Raw genomic sequence first — 17059 nt, 5'->3', positions numbered from 1 at the left:
AATTTATTATATTTGTACATTTTTACATTAAACTTTAAATTAAAGTAACAGCCTCGAAACGTAGTTGTCAATCGTGCCGTTTTATCAAGATTTTATAAAATACGGTAATACATCCAATGGGGCTGGGTAATCGTGATACTCCATGGGACCGGCGTAATCGATTTGAGTTCTCGGATCCCTCCACTGGCCAGGCGGAAGGTAAATGTAGCGAGATCTGGCGCCTTCTTCGAGGATGGGGGCTACCAAAATCTCTTCTCCCAGCAAAAACTCTGTCGAAAATGTATTGATGTAGCTTACATGAAATGGTTGCGCTAATTTTTCTAAGGAACTTACGGTCGTTAACTCTGAGAGCCTTTGCGTTTGACGGCTCCAGCCACCAAACCGGCAAATTTATCGGAGTCCCGGTCTTTACTGCCTTCTTCATTAGCTCGATCATTTTTGGTGCGTATTGCGCGTGAAGATCCGTAAATTTTTTGCTGATCTCGATCGTCTGGAAACAAATTTTGTATCATGGAAAAAAGCATCATTTACAACTGCAAAGTATCGAAGCTTCACTGTAACTTGGGTCGAAAGATCATACGCTTTTCGTTCGCACGTGTATCATATTTGTTCACAAGTGTGCGTACCACGATTACGATGCATTTTTGCCCTTCGTCGTCCACAGGTAATCTGAAAAACACAAAAGTCTGATACCTCGTTGTCGTAGTCCCAGGGCGCAAAGGAGTACTGCATAACGGGCATGAAGACGGTTGCCTGCATCCACCGGATGAACAGTTCCTTGGACGGCGCTCGAGTGTCCCGAGACTGGCCTTCGACGTATCCATTGCCGCCAACCACGTCAGGCAGGACGAAGACGTACCCATTCAAGTTCATCTGCAGCAGCGTCGTCACGAGAGTAGGCAGCCCGTTGTTCCAGGTCCACCTCGAGTCCTTGTCGATCATACGCACAAAGACCGGCAAGCCCTGGGTGCGCCAGCCGACCTGCACCTCTGCACTGTCGCCGAATCTCTCGGCCAGGATGGTCGCGTACTCGCGGCTGTAAGCGCCGGGCAGCAGGTCTTTATCTCCGCTCAGCTGTGGCCTACCCTTTGGCAGCCAGGACTCCTCACCCGCGTCAAATTTGAAACCATCGACGCCCGACTCCTTCTGCAGCTTCTTCAATCGGCCCACCCACCAATCGACCGCCTTGGGGTTCGTGAAATCAACCACTGCTGCGTCACTGCCTGTGCGATCGACAACAATTAGAGACCCAAGTGTTGTGTGTTACTCGTAATATGCATCCAACGACCATTTGACCAATTCTACCAAACTGAACGAACATTTTTCTCAAAAAAAATCCTGCCCCTTGTGTAATTCTGACCGTTTTGGTAGAGTTGGTCGTGGCAATTTGACAATTAAAATAGTGAATTGTAACCGCGCCTCAAAAGGCGTTTGGATGTGTGAAGCGTGAAATGGAGACCGACCTTGCCACCAGCTCGTGCGCACCTCGCCCTTTTCGTTCTTGACGAAGTAGCCCTTCTGGAGGGCCGAGTCGTAGCCACCCTCGGTGCCGTTGCAGCCTTTGTTGACGAACGGATGGACCCAGAGCGCGACCCGGAAACCCAGGGCTTTGAGGTCACCGGTGAGGTTCCTCGGGCTGGGGAACTTGGCCGGGTCGAATTTCGCGGAGCCGTAGCACGTCTCCCACTTGTCGTCGATCTCGATCTGGCTGGCGCCGAGGCCACTGGCCCCGATCTGCCGGGCGAATTCCCGGACGTGGGACTCGTTGACGTCGGCCTTGAACCTCGGCCAGGTCGACCACACGGGCCGGCCGACCATGAGCTCGCTCGGGTGTGCCTTGGGCTTGTCGAAGTGCTTGTCAACGACGTAGAGGTGGGCGGCCCGCGTATCTGCGAACACGCCGATCTCGTAGCTGAGGGTCACCTCGTCGCGGCGCTGGTAAGGCGGGCTGTTCTTGGCGACGAGGCAGAGGTGCCGGTCCTTGAGGTTGTTCTGGTCGAGGAAGAGCGGCTCCCTCTGGGCGGCGAGGAGGTAGACCCCGCTGCTGGTCACCCAGTACCTCTCGGCGACGCCCATGTGCTGCGGGTGGCTCGGCAGGTACGCCTCGTCCTCGACGTAGGTGTTCTGGACCGGCCAGTGCTGGATCCGGCGCTCCGGGCCCCCGAACCAGAGGACGTCCTCGGTAAGGGCGAAACAATCGGCCAGTTGGCCCGAGGCGGTCGACGTGCTGCGATTCACCTGGACCGTTTCCTTTTCGGGATCGGTTTTTATCCTGGCGTGGGTCCTGTTGCCCAATTGGATGCAGGTGGTCAGCCGCTCGCAGTCCTGCTCGATTTTCAGGGACTCGTTGCTCATCGAGCCTGGATACTTGGTGTACAGGGAGGCACTGATCTTCCTCCCATCTGCGATTCATACAAGTGGTACACATTGCTTGGCACTCTGTGTGCTCGTGATTTGCGGCCCAAAGTGCCAAGGCTCGTTGCAGTTGCACTTGTAAGAGCACTCAAAATTTGTTTTTTTTTTTTTTTTTTTCCTTATACATGCATATTTAAAAAGTGATAAACAATTTGCCTAATTTCTTACAAATTTTTTTTACCCCTCCGGTGAGAAGAAAAGCGTCATATCATTTCTGCTCTTGTTAAATAATTTTATCGGCTTTTTTTTTTTAGTATTATTCAATATTATTTATCTCTGTACGCAATCGTTTGAGCAGCGATCGATTAATTTATCAAAAAGTATACGATTAAATTACTTTTACATTTGTCACTTTTATGGAAGTAATGTGTGAGGATATGTGGAATTATTGTGCATCGCGTGGACTTACCGCTTTTACGGATGACCAAAACTATTCTGTTATCTTTCGTTTCAATGTCAACGTATCCGGTTCTTATTTTTTTCGTCAACTTACTCTCGTTTTTGGACACATCGCATAGACTACTGCCGGCAAACAGGATCGAAAATACTGAAAATCACATTTCATTGGATATTATTTTCAAATACGGTACGTCGTTTTAATCAACCGCAAGAGCCAGAACGGAGTGGTCCACCAAGTTTTGATCACGAATTAATTTTTCTACTGTACTTTTTTGCTATGCATAAAATAAGTTCAAACCAATACTTTTATAAACGCATCTTTTGCAATGAGTAACACAAAAACCACAATTTACCGCTCATTTTTCTCGTTTCAGAGCAATTAATCCACGAATAAACGCTCGAGATGATGGTTGAAAAAAAAAAAAAAAAACTACACACCCATTTGTAAAATCATCAAACGCATAAAAAATAAATGCTACGCGAGGGTGCGACATTAACTTCAAATTGACGTTATTTCGTAAGCTCGATGAAAATAAAAGATTACGTTTAACCCCGATAAACGCAACGAAAATCTTTTCTTTTTTTTTTTAATCCCCGAGCCACGACGCGTTCGTACAAGAAAGTGCGTATGAAAAAGAAAAAAAAAAAAAGAAAAAAAAAAAAAAAAAGAAAAATTACCATAACTCACCGCAAACGAGAGGAACCTTCATCACGCTGTACCGTCACTGATCGACAGCCCATTTGGCACTTCGCGCACATTCCCAGAAGTTATTTTTTCTTCTTTTCACAACGAAGCGCGTATCAGTTGTTAACAAATCAAACGTACACACACGGCCGGTATCAAAGATACGAGCCCTGATAACCGATGCATCAACGTCACAATCGCAGCTGCCTTATCTATCTAGCTTTTATATACGTGTGCTTTTATTTATCACTTTGGTTACACGAGCCACACGGCCGATTTTTCTCTCTCGTTCGAGGAGAAATTTGCAATTATTCGGTCGTAATCGACGAGCGCCACCTCGATAATTGTCTCCCTCTCTCTCCTCTCGCTTTCGATGTACATTTAATACTTTGCAAAGCTAATGAGATCAACTTTTTTTTTTATTCGACTTGACGATAAGCCGGGACGACGGGTAGTACATTATGAAATACACACGTGTACGGTGCCATTTTTACTGGTCTAATCATTTCCAGCCATACGTTTTTATACTTACCTTTAAATAGAGATACTTACCTATGGGTCTGGAAATCGGCAACGATATTCCTTCCCCGAACGAGAACAATGAGCGTTGCTTCGATATATTTTCGATTGAAAATAGAAAAAAATATTTTTTTAACTGTATACATGAATATTTTAATCGACTTACCATTGATCATGTAAAAAATTAATAGTTGTGAGTGTGAATTTCCTTTGTGTGAAATATAATATGTGTTGACGTATGTTGTGCAATAAAAAAAAAGATCTTTCTTTCATCAGAAACGATTACTACGATATGGTGACGATCATTCACACGAGTTACTCAAACATCCAAATATCAAACATCAGGACAATTACTGTCTATGTGTGACGTACCAAACATCTCTGACGTCAGATGGTTTCTTTTGATAACAGAATTTACTGATATTTCGAGGTCAAATTATCTGAGAGTTTTAGCAAATTGTGAAAAAAAAAAAAAAAAAAAATTGCAAGTGCTGTATTATGGCTTATAAGTAAGAGATATCAAATAAAAAAAAAAATGTAGGGAAAAACGTAAATAAATATTGTTTCTGGAAACAATAATGCACCCGTGGTTTCATAACAGATTTTTAAGCCAATTGAATGTTGTGAATGATGATGTTATTCGCAAATGCGAAACATAAGAATAAATTTATTTATTTCAATTTATTAAGTCTCGTAGTATACTTTTCATTGCAATATCATTATCGACTGGTATCTGAAACAAAATAACAATAGAATCAAAATTACACTACAGTGCGCCTATAATTATAAGGTATCTCGTATTTCTTTCTTTGCTTCAACCGTAACATTTGTCTGGTAAAACTCAAAATTAAAAATTATAACGATTTCTCAACGTAATTATTGCTGACTTTTAAATAACAAAAATTATAGAATTTTCTTGTCTTTGTAAATAAAATTTTTGGGTCCAAAACTCTGTACGGCACCCGTTCAAAAAAAAAAAAAAAATCATGGTACATTACTCTAGCAGTATGCAATAGTCATAAAAAAAAAAAAAAAAAAAAAAAAAAATTAGATAATCTCAATTTAGAATGAACCAAACTATTGATAAAAATTAAAAAAAACATTTCGTGGCTGCTCACCATGTGCCCCGATCTATTCACCCAGAATAGTTTGAAACGTTCGTAAGATTTACTGTATCCTTCTATAATGTTATTGATGACAAGGGGGATCCTGGGTGCATTAGCCCATTCCTTGGAGTACTTCCACTTCATTTTTTGTATCCACCGCAAGGTGCCTTGAAAAATTACCGTCCATCGTCACCACATATTTAAAAAAAAAAAAAAAAAACATCTTCTTTCCAAACGAAAGTAAAAAACAAACTCCTACCTGGCGTATTAATAATAAAATCCAACTGACCCGTACTCACGTACACTTTCAAGTTTGACTCGTTCAGTAGTTTTTCCACTTCAAAATTAACGGTTGAAAAATAATACTCAGTTGTGAATTAATTCAATAATAACTTGGAGAGTAAAAATAAAATGAGATTAATTTTCGTTTACCTTGATTTATAACTGGTTTCATGTTGTCCTCCAGTAGAGCTAAAAACACGTATAAACTTTGAGTTTCCCATGGACTTGCAATACCCAAGACTTTTCTGACTCCATTGTTCATGAATTCGTTAAATCCGTCGTAAGCTACGGACATTAATTTTTTTCTTTTTTATTTTCATTTTGATTAATTCAACAAAAATCCTTACAGGAATTCGACGATGCTTCTACTTTTTTCAGTACATTGTACCAATCCATATTGTTAGTTATGTTGACGACAAGTGTTTCGATTTCTTGGGTCAGTTTCACTACTTTTTTCCAATCACCAGCTTCACCGGCGGCTTCCAGTTTTTTTGATGCCTCGTTAACGATTTCGTAGCCGTTGTTGTCCACAAAACCCTTCGTTAAATAAAAAATAAAAACCATTTGATGCGCTATACTTGAGAAAACTATACGTATATACTCACCGTGTGCAGTAAGTATGATGCAAAAAATGCGTAGTTGTCGATAGCAGATATAGAAGAATCTATGAGACCGATTCCTTTGAAATTACTTTTTACACGTCCTTTGATTTGTTCCTTATAAAAAAAAAATGTTTAATTCTCTTATAGATTGTAATTTTTTTTAAAACTTTAATTTCAAATGTGACTACCTTGTACCAAAGATTTGCAAATTCAACGCCCATTTTCCCACCGTAAGACTCCGCAAGTACGTAGGTAGGTGTTTTCTCAAATATTGTGACATTTTTGAAGAATCCTTTGATGCAATACACAAGATCAGTTGCTATTTCAGCGTTTGTCTTTACCAAAAGATCAAGAGACTCGACGTAACTGAAACCGGCACCCACAGGATTATCAATGAACAAAACGTTATAATCCTTCACCTGAAAGTAAAATAATAATAAAATGAGCGAAAATATGTAAATTGTTTGACACTCAATTTTTTGTATATCGATACATTTTAAGCACAAGGAGGGGACGACACTGATGGTAAAGTTATTTAATTATTTAGTGCATAATAATGTGTGTACGACTTCTAAAAATAACGTAAATAATATTAGAACTCTCACGGAAAAAATAATAAAACATGAAAATAAATTCAATGAACAATAAAAATATTGGTACCCACCCATGTATGGTTACGATGCTCCAGTTTAAGAGTTAAAGGGCCGATTTCTTCAAAGTTGCCGATTCCGCTAGATGCACCTCCAGAATATGAAGGTTCTTAAAGGAGGGAAGCGTATGACAGTGTCTCATTATTACCTTCCATATATACATACACGCATAATACACAAAGTTAAGTGAGTAGAGCTAATTGGTACCTGCAAAAGTTTTGGATCGTCGCTTCGAAAACTATGTGCTTTTTGTCTGCGTCGTGGATTGAGATAGGCACGTGGTTTACGTACAAGATTTGTACGATTTTTGTCGCAGTTTCTGTGGCGCCATCCATAATACAGTTTCTCAAGAAGTAGAATAATAAGACTTATGGTGCACCCACCGATCAAAATGGCAAACAGAGGAAGTACATCTTTTATGTCAGTAAAATGATGTAGTTTTTGTTCATCATCAGTTTTGGTCTTGTATTTCATATTTATTTTTTTCATAACTCCAATTTCATTAAACCTTTGAATACTAAATAATTTTTTTAGCATACAGTTAAAACAGTTTTATACAATATAACAAACTCACTAATAGTTAAAGAATTGGGTTAGTGGATGATTTCTCTTTAATCCTATACTTCCATACCCCCAGCTGCTGATAGGAACGCTCCCTATTTTGCATGTCATCCTTTGATTTATTAAATTTAATAGCGTTGACGTCGTAAACAAAGCTACTTTTTTGGAGCAGACCTGTGTTTAATAAAAAATAGTTTTTAATTTAAAAAAATCGCAGTTTCTAATATTTAGCAAGCGAATATTAAAAAATCTTTAACAGACAATGTAAATATAACGTGTAAGTGAAAGCACAGCTTATACGGTTACAATACACATTTGAATATAGTAGTGCAAAAAGGTGCTTGACGCCGTGAGTCGTCTTACCTGTTCGATTTGAGCAATATTGTTTCTTTTAGTGATTAAAAATACGATTTTCCTGTGTATATTAATTCAAAAATAATAAACAAAAATGTATTTAAAAACAATTAATCACATAAATTTTTCGTTAATCAAATAAATAAAAAATTCAATCTTAAGTACTAAACTATAAGTAAATTGTTTTAGTTTGCAAGCTTGCCTGTCATGTTCTGATTAATTTATTCTGGCACATGCACTAACAAATTGAGCAAGATGTTTAAGTACAGATTTCGCTATAAGTGTATAAACTATGATAAAAGTATAACATTTTGCACCACTTTGTCGTCACGCAACGTCAGTGTAACCGTTTAATGAATTAAAAAAACAATGGTAGGATAATAAATATTACTGACTTTAATAATGACAAAATACCTGCTGAAGAGCTACTTCTGTATCATTAAGTAAGTTATTTGAATTTTGAATTAGCTCTTTTATTTTATTATAAGTTGGGTCCTTGGATGGTACCTGTTAGTGTATAAAAAAGAAAAATTAAAACAATCTTAAAATTTATTGATACTAAAACTATTTGTAATTATACCAGAATAAATTCATAAGAGCTTGAATTTTCGAAAGCAATGGTTTTATAATTACTATCTTGCATATACTCAGTTAGATCTTTAAACGGCACTGTAGGTTCTCCAACTGTCAAGTAACTGGCTAACGACCCACAATAAACTGCGTAAATTACTAATGCGCAAAATAGCATGAATAAGTGCACGCATTTTAGTGACGTACGATTAGCATAAGTCTCTGTAAATTTATAAAATATTTGTAAGTTGTTTGGTTTTTTGTTAATCACCAATTTCAGTATTGAAAACTTACGTGACAGTCCCTGCTGACAGAATATGCCCCATACTTGTGTATAACTTTCCAATAGAATTGTATATCTCGACTTTCTTTTGTCTCTGTTTCTGATGTTGATACAAGTCAATATAATCGTCAAGACCATTATAATAATAACTAGTCCAATCCATGTACTCTTTCTAAAAATCTATTAGTTAAAAATTAAATTTATAATTTTATGAACATCAATTACGAATGAAGTTCGCGCGATGTTTGTCTTATAGAGAAAGACGTTACCAATCATTTTAATTTGAGTGTACCTTTATTTTAGTGTATGGAACTACTAGTTATTACATGAGAAAAATAAATTGTTAATTTTTTATACTCCTTTTTACATTCAATTATCGATTTTTTTGTAGATCGATGTAGAAAAGACGATAATGAGACTAGTAAAATGAAGGATGTTTTATTTTATAAGAATTTCTCACCTCTATGTAGGCGTTCCAAGGTACATATGAATTGTCAGGAATTTTGATAAACAGACTGTGTTGAAAACTTGAAATGGGTATCGTAAGATCAAAGTTTTCCGAATGATGTTCATTCATATACATGATCATAGCTATCACATCGATATCTGGTGCATAGGTATAAGATGTATTATTCAGGTTTTCGGATGTTTGGTCCCCAGTTTTATCGGCTGGTACTAAGTTTTTGGTTTCTTGAGTTATTTTCATCACAGACGTCAATTCACTTATGATTTTTTCTGGCATTTCGTAAACATAGTTTTCCTTTATTACCTTGGACTGAGCTGGTTCCTTATTCTTTGATAACGAAAACATGTGTTATAGGGGATAACTGTTGTCAGATGTTTAAGATAGGAAAATTTTCTTACTTTTTTAGATAAAACTTTCAGCGAGACATCCCTCAAATTTCTCCTCCTCTCAAACAAAGCTCGTCGATCTGTGACATTCAGACGAGTCTTTGGATTCCACTTAAGGTATTCGTGTACCTGCATCTCTTTATCCAATGATCCTTTGGAGAACCACTCCTTGATATCCGAATCATCCCCACATTTAACCATCATTTCAACAGCAAAGTTCAATCCTAGACGATTTTCCCGTGGATTTAGGCAGAAAGTATTCATTGACTCGGTCATTGATGAATCAAATAATAACAACCACACATGAGAATCAATACTTTCTGTCGTCGTAAAATGCATGAAATTTTTTAAATCGTCTTCAGTTTTTAGCATAACGACGAATAATAACTTTGAACTGCTCTTTATGCTGGAAAATCTAGTGGTTAAGTCAGATCCTGCTATTGCCATCGAATAATGATGATTTTTTGAAAGTTGCCTGATGATACCCGTTGCAACATTCATTCCTTGAAAAAAAAAAAAATAAATAAATAAAAAATTAAAAAATAATCAAAACAATAAACAACTTTTTACTGTAACTATCTTCCAACTGTTTGTTTTTCTACTTACTTTCAAAACTATTGTACACGATCACAACACTGTTGATTTTATAAAATTCTTTCACGTCCATTATTAGATTCGAATACTCATTTATATTAGTTGTTGAGTCATTGCCAGAAACTAATGAAACAGCTAAAAGAATAAAAACTGAAAACGTTGATACAGCCATTTTAGACCAGCAATAACGTAACCGAAGATTGCAAGAAATTAATGTATTTTTATTATCTCGGCTGAGATATTTTACTGCAAAAACGCGTCGTAAGATTGTGGAACCTTATAACAGTAAAACTAGTCAATTTCACTAAACTTTCAGGACAATGTTTCTAATTTACTCGGTCTGATTGCTGTGAACCGGATAAAGTCCTGCGTTAAACTGTCCGAACGAATATAAAAATATTAGGGTTGTCAGGATAGAGGAAAGGCAGCGGCCAGATACTAAATTATGAATTGTATTGATTCTTGTAAATAATTTTGTGTAGTGCTTAATAATAAATTTTGTAGCTCAATCAATGTTCTTTTTTGATATACCAAGCGGCACTACATGTACAAAGTTAGTTTTATAAAAAAGCACTTGCATAGAAAAATTCGTATATCTATATTTATTTCTACGTATGCAGAGTATTCATTAAGGGAGTAGATTATATAATGGAATAAAGAGTAATTTTTAACTGATTGTGTAAAAAAAAATCCATATAATATCTCAATTTTTAAGTTCTCACATAGTTAATCATTAGTGAAGATACACGTAAACAATCTTGTATTGATAAATATTGCGGGTTTTACTGGCGATAAAATCATCACTGTACTAACGAGATCACTGAGCACGTGCAATGCTATATATGAAAATTAAAAATTTGTATTTGTAAGTATTTAAAAAATTTTGAATAGTGAATTGACGAATTTTTCGTTCCTTTCCCATAAAACTTATTGAATGCCTGCCAATTAATTCATAACCTAAGTACTGCTTTAATTCATAAGTTTTAATAACTCTATGAAATTCTTAGCTTATAAAAATAACATTGTCAATGTATAAAAAACTGAAAGTTCCTATTTCTCTCTCTGTTTCAGTCTGGAATTTTCCCTCATTGTACCTAACTTTCTGAAATATTATACTTTGATGAATACCAAATAAAGTTAGTCTAGAAGCAATTGTTAATTATGTGATGCAAAGCATATTGAACACATTGTTTATTGTTTTGTCTAAAAATGTTAATTGTGCTCAACGTGGATACAGAAATCTAAAACAAAAATTGTATTAAAAGAAGTTTTTTTTTTTTTTTTATGCTGAAATAATTTCTTCAAATTTTTAGAGCATCAACGAAGTCCTAAAAAATACATAAATGTATGAAAAATTTGCATTGTTTAAAATCCACAACTTTATTCATAACTCTTTGGTATGTTGTCGACTTTACTGTGTTAATCGGCAAAAACTTGTCTTTTAAATATTCACTGATTTTAAGTCTATCAGAATTGTAATTTTGATAACAGTGACCAAAAAAAAAGTAGTATTTGAATGAGTTCCACATTTTTTTGACTATAAACAAAACTTTAATAATATCTTAATATAGTATAAAACGATTTATTCTCATATTTTTGCATTCTATTCCATTTTTTAAGTACAAAAATGATCCTGGATGAATAAATAAAATATCCAAAAGAAAAAATGTTTTTCGAGAGCTACAATATTTTGGTTGACACCGATTAAGTAAGTCTTTAAATTTTCAAGATATAGTTAAAAATAAAAACTGTTTCTGAAACCTGTAAAATTTCATTTGTCTGCAAGACACTTTGACTACAAGAGCATAAAAAAAAACCTTCTTTTAGGTCTACATAAGTGGTCAAAAGTATTATTTTCTTGAGATCGACATTTTTTTAACTGCCAATGAAGCTATAATATTCATTTGAAAAGTTGCAAGCAACAAGCTAATTTTAATTTTTCAGATTTTGGCATTCCGGACGCTGGTATCATTTTTTTTTTAGCTATCGTTAAGGTACTTCTGTACAACATTGTTATAAATTGTAGCGGAACTAAGGAGACCAAAGTTTGGAGCTGGATGGCCTGTTTTTGGAATGACTCGTGTCTTACGTTATTGATTATTTTCATATATTCTGTGAGAAACCCGAATCGCTCACCAATTGAACTTCGATTTTTTGTGTTCGTTGGTGGGAAAATAACAGTCCGAGCTAATCGACCCATCGTCAAGTTTACGTGGTGACAAAAATAAGTATGCTTCAACTCAAATATGCAAACGTGTGCGTTCAATAAATTGTGTTGTCCACTACATAGACACTGCCTGGCTAAAAGAACAGATTACAAGATCAAACGAATGTATTTTTCTCAATGCTTCTTTATTTGTATAAGGTATACTGCTATGCTGTTAGTAAGAAAGATTATCAGACATGAGATGTATGAATAATTTTACTTTAAAGAAGCATTTTTCTTTTGTTCTGATATCAGTATTTTTCTTGTTGCCCTCACAGTGTTTTCTTTCTTAAAACGATTGGTGTCCTCTCAGTAGGAAAAATTATCTTCAAACATACTGCGCTTCTAACCATATCAGGTACGAAGAGTGTCTCAACCCTCCTTTGGAGGTTTCTCGAGTCTGAAGTTTCTACAGTGGCTTGCATCAGGAACACTAATAATAATTTTATCGTAAGATGTGAAACTGAATATACTTACCAATGCTCAATCCAAACTAGTTATTTAATACAACTTAAAACAACGGTAAAAGCATAAAAAAATTGACTTTTTAATTAACATTAAAAAAAAAAACATTTAAAAAATCAAGAAGAAAAAAAAATCTTGCAGTGCTAAACCACCGTCTTGAGTCCGAAAAAAAACTTAAGGGAGTTCTATCAGTTAAAGAATTAACAAAAATAATTTTATGAATATATGTTTGCAAATTAATAAAAACACAAAATTCAATTACATTTTTTATTATTCATGAACTAATCACATATTTTGATCCTTTTTCATTAATACTTTAATTTTTAAAGAATTATACTCTTGTGTCTCCGTATAATCCGATTTTGCAGGGCTATCTGGCGTATCAGTCATTCAGTCGTATCAGTCGGAAGTAATAATTACTCAGTTTAATTAAATTTTGTATACGAGTAATAAACAGTGTAAAAGTATCATGTAATAAGTATGCTGTGCTAGGAAAGTAAATAAAAGGTTGACCGTTCTTAGATTTTGATTTTACAAATTAACTATGGATTAATTTAGATTGATACAATCGATCACTCATATTTAAAGGCTTTAAAAATTTTTGAAAACCTGAAATTTCCTACGACATTTTGATAGTTTCATGACCTCGTCATCATGAAATTATTAATTTGTTTTTTATATTTTGGATACGATAACAATTAAAAAAAAAACTTTGATTTAACTCTGTTTTAGCAGCATAATACGTAATAGTTAATTCAAGTATAAATAAGGAAGCAATCTACTTAGATTTGGGAAAATGTACTGATAAAGCACTTATGAGAAGACATTACATGATGAACGTCAAGTTCAACTTTTATTGCATACTAACAATTTATGTAGACATAATAACATGAAGAATTCATAATATTTCTTTTCATGAAAGTTAGTTTTTTGGAGTTTATTATTTAAATGGTTTATTGTTCTATGGAATATTAGTAAAACACTTATTCTCTTCTTGCCCGATGTTATCAGGAATGCAGATAATCAAGACTTTATCTGAGCTTAAAATTACCTTGGCATTACTTAAATCGGAATTTTCAGGTATGCAAATCTTCTTAACTATATTTTTACGCATATTACCATCCTCATCCTGAAATTTTTCGTGTATTCCCTCGACTACGATGAAATCGTCAACCACCTAAAAGTAGAACATAGTTAATGTACAGACATGTTTTTTTTTTTGAGAGAAATTATATGCATAACAAGTTTAAGGTATTGGAAGAGATATGACACAATTATGTACGGAAAAAAAAATTTTTTTTGCACCTATTCTGTCAAATATCGGTTACTAGAATATGCTGTTATACGGCACGATTGTTTTACAGGACTGCCTCATATTTTCACCAAAACGAAAAGACTTATGAAGACATGTAAATAAACTATCTTCAAAACTTTTTATCCGATTGGGCTTAAATTTAGTGTATGGATTTGTTCTCTTATGTCAAAACCTCACAGTCTCAAATCCAGAAAATGTCATCATAAGTAAAAATTTTATCTGCTCCGATATTGCATAACTCTGTAAAAATTTGAATCAATTTTTTTTATGTAACTTTTTTTATTACATTTTAGGTCCACCCAGTCGAGAAACATGTAGATCTCAAAAGAATTAAACTTTTAACGATAAATGAAAATTAAAAAACAAAAAAAAACATATCTATGTCTTTATAGTCAAAATGGTGATATTTTACTGTCTGAAAACATTAGTTTTTTAGATATATCTTAAAGACTTGCGATTTAATTTTAGAAATAAGGTTGTAGATCTCAAAAAATATGTTTTTTTTAACATTATTATTAAAATTTTCCAAGATCTTTTTTGTACCTTAAAAATTAAAGAAAATATTAAATAACACTCAACAACTGAGTTTTTTCGTTATATTTTTCATAATTTTTATTGAAGGTCTTGCAAAAGTCGAAAAAACTTGTATTTCTTAATGAAAAATTAAATTTTCATTATTTTTATGTATTTTTACAACTTGTCATGCTCCGAAAATTAAAGAAAATATTTTAATACGCAAAAATCTGTTTTTTTGCCACAAATTACATTTAGATTTATATGTAGTCGAAAGAAAGTTATGGATCCCATTATTCTACGTTTTTGGTGTTCACAGTTATGTATAAAATTTGATCATGACAGTCTAAATAACGGTAATTTACAAAAATACGTTGAAAGCTGATTTAATAGTCTGATAATGTTGAATTGAATATTTAATAGTATATTACGCCACTAGGGCGGAAAGTGCTTCTTCCCGCCCGCGGGCGCACTTTCCGCCCGCCGAGTACTTTCGGCCCAAGGGCGGAAAGTACTCGGCGGGCGGAAAGTGCGCTCAAGGGCGGGAAGGCTTCCGCCCGAGTCGCGTATCCTATTTTTCTCCTTAAGGGCGCAAAGTGAGAACGTATTTTGTCTGGTTAATGATCACTTCAATAAAAATTTAACTACAGGATTAAAAATGAAAAATATTTATTCAATGTCTATCTAATGTACACAAAGCTTATTTTGCATCAATTATTTAAAATTGAGTATGATTTTATTTTTATAAAATAATAAGTCTAAAAAAGTAGTCGGTAAGGTAAGGAATTTTTTAAAATAAGTAAGAGTTAATTGTTAATAAACGAAAGTTCGCATCAAAGGTTGTGCGGGGTCCAGGGGCGGCAGCCCCTGGTGGGGGACCAGGGGGCAAAGCCCCCGGCGGGGGTCCAGGGGGTGGAGCCCCTGGTGGGGGGTAGGGGGGGCAAAGCCCCCCCCCTCGTCCAAAAAATCAATTGATCGTTCGATTAAAAAAAATTTACAACCATTTCCCGAAAAAAAAAAAATAAATTAAATTAATCTAATCTCCCGAAAAAAAAAAAACTTGGTGGAATGAGAGTATGAGTATCAAAAAATGGCAATCAGAGATATAATACTCCCTTATTGTAATATTATATTTTTTCTTAAGAAATTATACACAAAATATACTTATAATAGAATTTCATAAAATAATCAAGTCTTGTTTTGAAGATGTATAAAGAAAGATATTTGATAGATGTCGCATATAACATATTGATAATGTACAGCACCAACTACAAAATTTACTAATTTTTCTTATTTGCGGGCGGGAATGTACTTTCCGCCCTAGGGCAGGAATGTACTTTCCGCCCTAGGGCGGGAGGTTCCACTTTCCGCCCGTGAAATAGGCACTGAAAGTACTTTCGGCCCTCACTTTCCGCCCGAAAGGAGGAAAAAAAAATTTAATTTAAATTTAGTGATAATTTTTGCTTTCGTAAAAAATGTAGCAGTTATGTCTTAAGGTACTTTTTACTTTTTGGAATTTAGCATTATTCATAAAAGAAGCATAATGTCTTAAAAAAATGAAATAAAATGATACTCACGGATACATTAATGTCTTCTAGAGTAAATTGCATGCAATCTACGTCCGCGTGAAAGTGATCCTTAAAAAACTCTATTTCTTAAAATTATATGGAATAAGTCGTAAAAAATGTAGTAAGGCTGCGTATACATGGAGTCTTGAACTTCCCGGACCAGCCATAAGCCCGTGTGAGTGCGAGTGAGAAGCAAGAACATACACTCTCTTTGTCGCACTTACACGGGCATGTGGGTTGGTTCTAAAAAATTCAAGACTCTATTTATGCCATGTATACGCACCCCGAGGTCGGGTTTATAATTTTCACCCCAAGTGGGTGTATAAGTCGTTTTACCTTGCAAGTTTTATCATTTAAGGTTTTAAAATCCTTATAGTTCTGGGCAGTTAACGTCAACGGCAAGTTTGTTTTTCTATTAGAAGTTTCGTGAGTAATGTCGCATGCAGCAAAAGAATTTTCTACTACGTTCATTTTAAAATCACCGTAAGAATAATTCGTATATGAATCCGACATAATGATTGAGAATATGAAAACCGGTATCTAAATGCTAATGCTTGTTACTTCAAAAAAAAGGTACAGTTGATACTGGGGTCTTGTCACGACTTTCGATAGTTGGTACTGCTACAACATTTTCACTCGGCAGTGATAAAGCTTTGTATCATCTGTCTTTCTTACACCGTGGCCTCACCCAAGACCCAATTAACGCTAGAGAAAATAACCGAGTCTATCGGAGCGCCTATAGTGACCAAACTCGTAGACTTAATCCTCCCTTCCAGCAGTTGTATCATCAGAAGCTAACATTATCTAATTGAAGTGTTAAATATCACTAAAATTAGTTGTAGACGTCAGTGTACATACATATATTTCTTAAGAACAAGTATTTTTATGCATATTACCGAAAGGATACAATATACATATATGGAGTAACTAAAAATCACAACTGTATGGCTGTGTATTTACTCTTAGTACTGTATGTAACTTTACCAACCGAAGCTTTTCAGCTAACGTTAACAAAGAAACATATTTAAGGGGGGTGTCACGGTACAATACGCATTAAACGTTCGATGTGTGAAAATCTGATGGGACTGCACACCCCATTATACCCGTAACGATGAATTTT

General features: G+C 35.2%; 3 protein-coding genes across 3 annotated transcripts in view; all 3 read right to left on the bottom strand.

Annotated features, from left to right (window-relative positions):
* Positions 1-26: 26 nt before the first annotated feature.
* On the bottom strand, positions 27-3634 carry LOC106646619 (alpha-galactosidase MYORG). Its single transcript, XM_014362696.2, has 6 exons — positions 3503-3634; positions 2825-2962; positions 1464-2402; positions 694-1223; positions 334-490; positions 27-269 (listed from the first exon to the last, which is right to left on the bottom strand). Exons 1-6 carry the CDS (start codon positions 3522-3524, stop codon positions 85-87), a joined length of 1971 nt encoding a protein of 656 aa, XP_014218182.2. The 5' UTR covers positions 3525-3634; the 3' UTR covers positions 27-84.
* A 1060-nt stretch (positions 3635-4694) lies between these two features.
* LOC149375068 (retinoid-inducible serine carboxypeptidase-like) overlaps positions 4695-17059 on the bottom strand; it is a 28407-nt gene continuing 16042 nt past the window's right edge. Inside the window, exons 3-10 of the mRNA XM_089590447.1 lie at positions 6673-6755; positions 6197-6427; positions 6012-6122; positions 5754-5943; positions 5557-5691; positions 5384-5461; positions 5137-5291; positions 4695-4751 (exon numbers count right to left, since the gene is read on the bottom strand). Coding sequence (XP_089446573.1) covers positions 4695-4751; positions 5137-5291; positions 5384-5461; positions 5557-5691; positions 5754-5943; positions 6012-6122; positions 6197-6427; positions 6673-6755 — 1040 coding nt within the window. The remainder of the gene's footprint in view (positions 4752-5136; positions 5292-5383; positions 5462-5556; positions 5692-5753; positions 5944-6011; positions 6123-6196; positions 6428-6672; positions 6756-17059) is intronic.
* On the bottom strand, positions 13425-16330 carry LOC149375070 (heat shock protein 26-like). Its single transcript, XM_089590564.1, has 3 exons — positions 16276-16330; positions 15949-16008; positions 13425-13720 (listed from the first exon to the last, which is right to left on the bottom strand). The coding sequence occupies exons 2-3, from the start codon at positions 15979-15981 to the stop codon at positions 13505-13507; spliced, it is 249 nt and encodes an 82-aa protein (XP_089446690.1). The 5' UTR covers positions 15982-16008; positions 16276-16330; the 3' UTR covers positions 13425-13504.

This window comes from Copidosoma floridanum, unplaced genomic scaffold, assembly GCF_036245765.1.
Source record: "Copidosoma floridanum isolate Cflo_tuat_1 unplaced genomic scaffold, Cflo_Japanese_pri ptg000012l, whole genome shotgun sequence".
NCBI classification, from domain to species: Eukaryota; Metazoa; Arthropoda; class Insecta; order Hymenoptera; family Encyrtidae; genus Copidosoma; species Copidosoma floridanum.
The sequence above is the reverse complement of the archived record's forward strand: the minus strand, read 5'-3'. Positions and strand labels throughout refer to the sequence as shown.

What these genes read in the sequence shown, in the direction of transcription:
- LOC106646619 (XM_014362696.2), bottom strand. Translation starts at nt 3,524, where the DNA reads ATGAAGGTTCCTCTCGTTTGCG. An exon ending in TTTGGTCATCCGTAAAAGCG is followed by an intron (nt 2,403 to 2,824) that starts GTAAGTCCACGC and finishes TATGAATCGCAG; the next exon opens with ATGGGAGGAAGATCAGTGCC. An exon ending in GGCTCTCAGAGTTAACGACC is followed by an intron (nt 270 to 333) that starts GTAAGTTCCTTA and finishes CATTTTCGACAG; the next exon opens with AGTTTTTGCTGGGAGAAGAG.
- LOC149375070 (XM_089590564.1), bottom strand. Translation starts at nt 15,981, where the DNA reads ATGCAATTTACTCTAGAAGACATTAATGTATCC. An exon ending in TAGAAGACATTAATGTATCC is followed by an intron (nt 13,721 to 15,948) that starts GTGAGTATCATT and finishes TTCTACTTTTAG; the next exon opens with GTGGTTGACGATTTCATCGT.